We start from the raw sequence: 6,000 nt of genomic DNA on the forward strand, positions 1-6,000 counted from the left end.
CATAAATTAATTTATTTCCAATTCTGAAATATTCCATCTCAGTGGTCAGGTATGTTCTGAAAGCTTACATTTTTCATTTAACTTTTTCGTTTTTTACCTGTTGCTTTCAGTGAGTGTCCTGTTCAAAAGTCAAGTGTTCAATCCCTTGTCGTCTTTGTCTTGTTTAATGGTCATATTCGACTGACCAAAGATATTGGCTGAATTGACTCAAATGACCATGTGACTAATAAATACAATTATATAGGAATACAAGTATAGAAAATGATTATTTAATTAATAATTCTGAACATTATCATTCAGTAAGAAATGGTGTTGGTAAAATTGCATGTGGATTTGCCCCCCACAGTAAATATATAGGCAGCAAGGCTAATATAGGCTACTTCTGAAATTCTTTGAGTGTCTGTAGTTCTGGTGGGCAGCTCATCCTGTAAGAACTTTACATACATACCTAAGAAAGGAAACAGCCTTCGGCAGTTCTTCATAGAAATCATTTGATAACATTATCAGATCTTTTTCTGTGAAGAATAGGTCTCAGAATGTGTGACAAATTATGGTACTGCTGGAATAAACTGATCAATAGAAACAATGTGACATAATTATCAATTTTAAATATTATACAGTAACTTATCATCATTTGGAGTGGGAGGATCAATGAAGGAAAAATATATTCTATCAGAGGGAAGGTCACACCTTTTTATTTCACATCACTCTAAAATCTCCTTAGAGAGAAAAGAACATTACAGCACGTGTGGGTGATGGAGGGCGCAGAATAGATCATGTGGAAATAAGTCTTTGCCTTTCCTATCTTCAAACTATTTATTTATCCAGCTAAATGTCATTTTTGCAAGTGTTGTCTTGAAGTTATCTTCTTCGAATAAAATCCATCAGTCATTTAAATTCAATTAGAGCTTCTCAAGGCGATATTTTCCCCAGCATCTTTCCCTCCTTTTATACATAGAGTAATTGCTGTAGTGTTGGCGTGTGTGCTGCTGTCTTATAGCGCCCTCTACAGACCAGGTTGTGGTGTTGAAGACAGTTGTTAAAGAATGCCAGTGTTTTTCACATTTGGTACAATACAATTTACATTGTACGGTACAGTATTATTTAAAAGGTAAAACAGGTTAAAAAAATACAAATATTGTGCTTCACTTGATTTATTTATTTAATAATATATAAATATATATACTTGGCTGCATTACTGATGTTAGATTTATGTCACACCAGCAAAACAATGGGCTCTCACCAGCAGTGGAATCATTCTTGTCGTGAAAAGTATAAACGTGTGGGTGTTTCCTTCCTGCAGGTAACTACTAGCAATGAGCAGCAGGCCACAGGGTCCAGTCTATGTGAACGGAACAACACAGCAGGCCTCAGTACTCAGGGTAAATTCAACATCTCGTATATTCTCTTATCTATAACAGAGGGTTGCACTCTTAGCTTGTTGCTCATGCCGATGTTGTCTGATGTTTGCAGCCTCCGTGGACAGCGCATCCCTGATGGTGTCAGAGGTTGCTGATCTGCATGACCACAGCTGCTCCTCGGAGGACCTGTGTTCCCTGGAGGTCCAGGGCTCAGACTCCTCTCCTTACGGGACGCTCAACACCGCCCCCACCGATGGCAGCTGCACCAGCCTTGAGCTCAGTGCCCGCGGCTCCTTGCGTTGCCACCGCGGCCTTCGCGGCACTGCGGACCGCCCGAGTGACACGGGCTACAGCGAATGCTCCCACAACCACGAGATTCCCGAGTGCTCCCCGGACTGGTCCTCGGAAAATGTTAGCAACTTGGAACACGAGGAGTCGACTGATGTCGTACGTGCGAATCACAGGGCTACTATTCACATGTGCGATGAGCTTGCATCAGCCAAACACGTGCCAGAGGAGCCGCCTAAAGGAACAGCACAACCCCTCTTCAGAGCAAGAGTGGTAAGCAGGAAGCTCACACTACCTGTCGCTCTCCCCACCCCACCGCCTCAACCCTGCTCCCCCACCTCAGTGGCCTCCTCTGGGGGAACCTCAGCCCTCAGTCCTTTGGCTCCTTCACCCTCTCCATCCCCTCCTCCTGCCAGGCCACGTGGCCCCAGGCTGTGTTTCAGTGTTTGGTCACCCTCTTCCACGACACAGCCCCCCGCTACCTCAGGCCGTAGTGGTCACTCGCCCTCAGAGAGGCCTCTGGGACTCCGCGTAGCGAGGAGGTACCGTAAGCTAGCGCGCATCGTTCGCTCCACCAGTGACCCCATCTCTTGTTCCTCCACATCAGGAAGTAAGTGTTTGAAGTGAACGTGAAGGTGTTTTACCGGTATTCTCTTCGCAACATCCCCCATCTTCAACCTTTCCCATGTGAACCTTTCATCACTGGTCAAAAGATAAACAGAAGGATGAAAGTTGGTTCTGTTGGTCCTCATTAAGAGTGCTGTCTCCCTCTACAGGTGAAAGTTGCGGCTGCGCCTCTGCAAATAACCCACTTGCTGAAGACTCTGCTAATACGTCCCCAGAGCAAGGTAGTGTAGGAGTACAAAGCATCCACAGATGTGGGCTACTATGGAGTTTGAAACAGAATATACTAATATATTGTGTTAGGACGATCTGTGTCAACTTTGTAGAGAAAGGTTATTTCAATTTGCCGAAAACAAAAGAAGGTACACAGTAAAATCCTGTGTTAATTTAACTTGCACAATGTCTCTCTCATTTTTCTCAGATTTCACTGTGTGGAAACCATAAAACATGCATAACAAGACTTTTAATTTGTCACAGTTGTGCCAAGCAGTGTGAACACAAAACAGTCGCATTATAAGCTTGAAATAACTTTAATTTTAGTGAAGCAAATAAAATGTCTAGTTTTCAAACCTTATTCTTTGTTATGCTCTCTGACCAATTAGATCCCTTTTTTCAGTTGACCAGAAAATCCTCAACCTTAGGCATCAGTCCATACTTTATGGAATGCGTTATTGCATATTTAAGAAAATAGTCTCTTGTCTTTGTGGTGTGTCCAGAATTAACAGGTGTGTTGTCAACAGAAGCAGGCACTACTAAACCTGGTCACAGTGCGACTAGGAAGCCGCAGAAGGAGGGCAGAAGAGTTGATATCCGCCTCAAACCAAGGGCTCTGCATACACACTCCACGCACGAGAGACCACATTCCCTTGCTGACCTCAAGACGTACAAAGACACCAAAATATTGGTGGCCAAATTTCTGGAGCATTCTAGCTGCAGCCTACCACCTGAGGTGCAGCAGGTTGTCAACAGCATCAAGTGTGTCATCAAGTCAGATGAGAAGCACATGGAGGAGGCCATTTTCAGCGCTAATGTCATAGATCAGGTAAATCATTGATATTGATGTGGACATTATATTGACAATATTTAAGGATTCTCTTTTTTTAATCAATATTCTGTCATACAGTTTTTAAAGCTGACTCAATTTATCCTTTCATTCCTGTTCAATACCCTGTTCACATTTAACCCATTTAGGACTGCGGCATTTTCCTGTGGCAGATTTGTCTGGTTTCCAGGCTAATAAACATTATCTTATGTTTTTATTTTTATATAAATGAATGCCCTATGTTATACTTTGTCATATAACAGTGTCATGCAAACCAAAAAACAAACACATTGTATGGTATCCTGAACTGACCTGAAAACACTGTATAGCAATGTTTGCTATCAGAATATAACGATTTTTAACACTAAAATATATATATAAATATAATAATAATAATAATAATATATATAAAAACTAAGACTACACCTTTAACAAGAGCTTGTGACTCAATAATTGAGTACCACAGACGAAAAACAGTCTAAGTCCAAATTTCAGACTGACCCCTCCACGAAAAGGCCTTGTTGTCCTGAACCCTTATCTATCATTTATACATTATGGATCAATAGTGTGGACTTAGACTGTTATTCGTCTGTGGTACTCAATTACTGATGTAAATTTCACCAACATGGGTAATACTCCCAAAAAACACATTTAATTAAACATTTAGTAATCAAAGAGTAAATTAGTTCAATATTGAATTTCCAATTCACTTGTAGTTACTCTTGTTGCTGTATGGTAGATGTCTCTCACACTTTCTCAACCTATTCATTTTATTGACATGGGTTTTTCATGAATGCTATAGGCATTAGGCAACATCTAAATGCATGTCTTTCTCTGTCTCTTTCTCTATTATAATAAATAGTTGATGACACAGTCTCAGCACAGTCCCAGGAAGCGTGGACATGAGGATATTCACCTCCAGAGCTGTGGAGCTTTGAGTTCTTCACCATCCCCTTCCTTACGCCGCACTAAACACCCACCACAAGCCACCAGCACCTCTACCAACCCACTGGACTCCCCCTCGTCTGAACAAAGCCCTGTGTGTAGAGAGACTATTCTCTGACCACTTGGCTAATAAAGACTCAAGTCAAAGTTCCGAGGGCATTCCGGGTTGCTGTTTTGTTGCAGCCGTACTCTACAGTGCTGCAGATTTCTATACAAAGACTAACAGTTATTCAGCCGATGTAGAATGTATTTCCTGTACAAAGTAACTGCAGTGAATGCAATCTGAAATGGCCTCATATCTCATAGTGCCCTGTGACACTGTGCCAAGACATCAGCAGAAACTGTAGCAACTCAGACTGAGGCTGGCAATGTCTGAAGTGGCTTCTTTATCCCCAGAAAAACAACAGAATGTTCTCCCTCAGGGGGTATTTTCTACTAACTTGCATCTCAAAAAGAAAAACACACTGGCGGTGATGGATCTGGTGAGTGTATAACAAGAAGCTGTGTTACCGGTATACCGCTCATCTTAAAGGGAAAGATAACATTTGTATTAAACTGTGAATTGGACAGATTCTCACTGGCCGCTACAGCCATCTGTTGCAGATGTGGAATTGTTAACTGGTTGAGTGGTAAATATTTTGTGGTGCCACAGGTTCAAGATCCTTACAAGTGTGGATTATTTAACTTACCTCAGTGTGTTCAATTCTTATCAGTGTTACAATAAAGTATGAGTTTGTATGTTGTAGTTTTCATTAATTTGTCAATGTGTGCAGCAAGTGAAATTAGTAATCACTATGTATTCACCCATGAAGGACCACTTCACCCATTTTCAAAATATTTTCAGATAAATGGTCTTCACTAATGTTCATTATTTATACACCATTTATACACCATTTCTGCACTGAGTCTGTGATTCAGAGAAGAGCTTTGTACAGTTCAGAAACCTATCCTACCAGCAAGTAGGCAGGTTTGGTCATTTCAAACAAGATTAAAATAAAATAAAATAATGCAACAATGGCTGCTATTTCAGTATGCTGAGTTTCCAGGAAGAGAAATTCTGTAGTTTTGATTAGCTTGAAATCCCATTTGATGATTTAAATATATATTAAAAAAAAAAAAAAAGCAATTTTAAATACATAATTGAAAAAATGTGTGTCTGACCAAATTAATGAATATTGTAACATTTAGCACCCTGAGCTGGAGTCGAACCCCAATCTCCAACTCAGTAGACCAGGCAAGCAACAAGCCATGCCAAGAGAGCTATAGCTCCCTTGGAGGAGCAAGTTACAGCCAGGTCTTTCGCAGTGTCGTTACACTATCTTATCAAATAACTAAATATTGGATCAATCAACTTATCAAATAAGTTAATAACTAAATATTGAATCAACCAACTTAGAAAACTGTTTGATGTGCATTGTGCACTCAAAGGTAATTCAAATGACCACAGAGCTGTTTTAGTACATTCGTTTTGCCTTAATGGAGTACAGCTTTTTCCACCATATTTTACCCGAGAAGCGTTATTATGCAGTTATGCACCCAAGAATAGAGCTCTTATTACAGTCGCCATCTTGTTTGTACTACTATACAGCATATTATAGCTAATTAAGCCAGGGAGCCAGCCATCCAAAATTTGAGAGGACCTGTGATGTCATGACATACTTTTTATTTGTATTTTTTCTTTTCATTTGGTCATTAAGGTCCACAGAATGAGAGGTCTGCTCTGCCGGAAATATCGCGAAA

At 40.5% G+C, this 6,000-nt stretch overlaps 1 protein-coding gene across 1 annotated transcript in view; it reads left to right on the plus strand.

Moving 5' to 3' along the window:
- Positions 1-4,378, plus strand: part of fam189a1 (family with sequence similarity 189 member A1) — a gene marked incomplete at both ends in the record, with an annotated part of 144,705 nt that extends 140,327 nt beyond the window's left edge. Inside the window, 5 exons of the mRNA XM_079497611.1 lie at positions 1,304-1,382; positions 1,474-2,259; positions 2,426-2,497; positions 2,999-3,315; positions 4,178-4,378. Of these exons, the coding sequence (XP_079353737.1) occupies positions 1,304-1,382; positions 1,474-2,259; positions 2,426-2,497; positions 2,999-3,315; positions 4,178-4,378 (1,455 nt within the window). The remainder of the gene's footprint in view (positions 1-1,303; positions 1,383-1,473; positions 2,260-2,425; positions 2,498-2,998; positions 3,316-4,177) is intronic.
- Between the last annotated feature and the right edge of the window lie 1,622 nt (positions 4,379-6,000).

Source organism: Electrona antarctica (assembly GCF_951216825.1).
Source record: "Electrona antarctica genome assembly, chromosome: 3".
Taxonomy (NCBI): domain Eukaryota; kingdom Metazoa; phylum Chordata; class Actinopteri; order Myctophiformes; family Myctophidae; genus Electrona; species Electrona antarctica.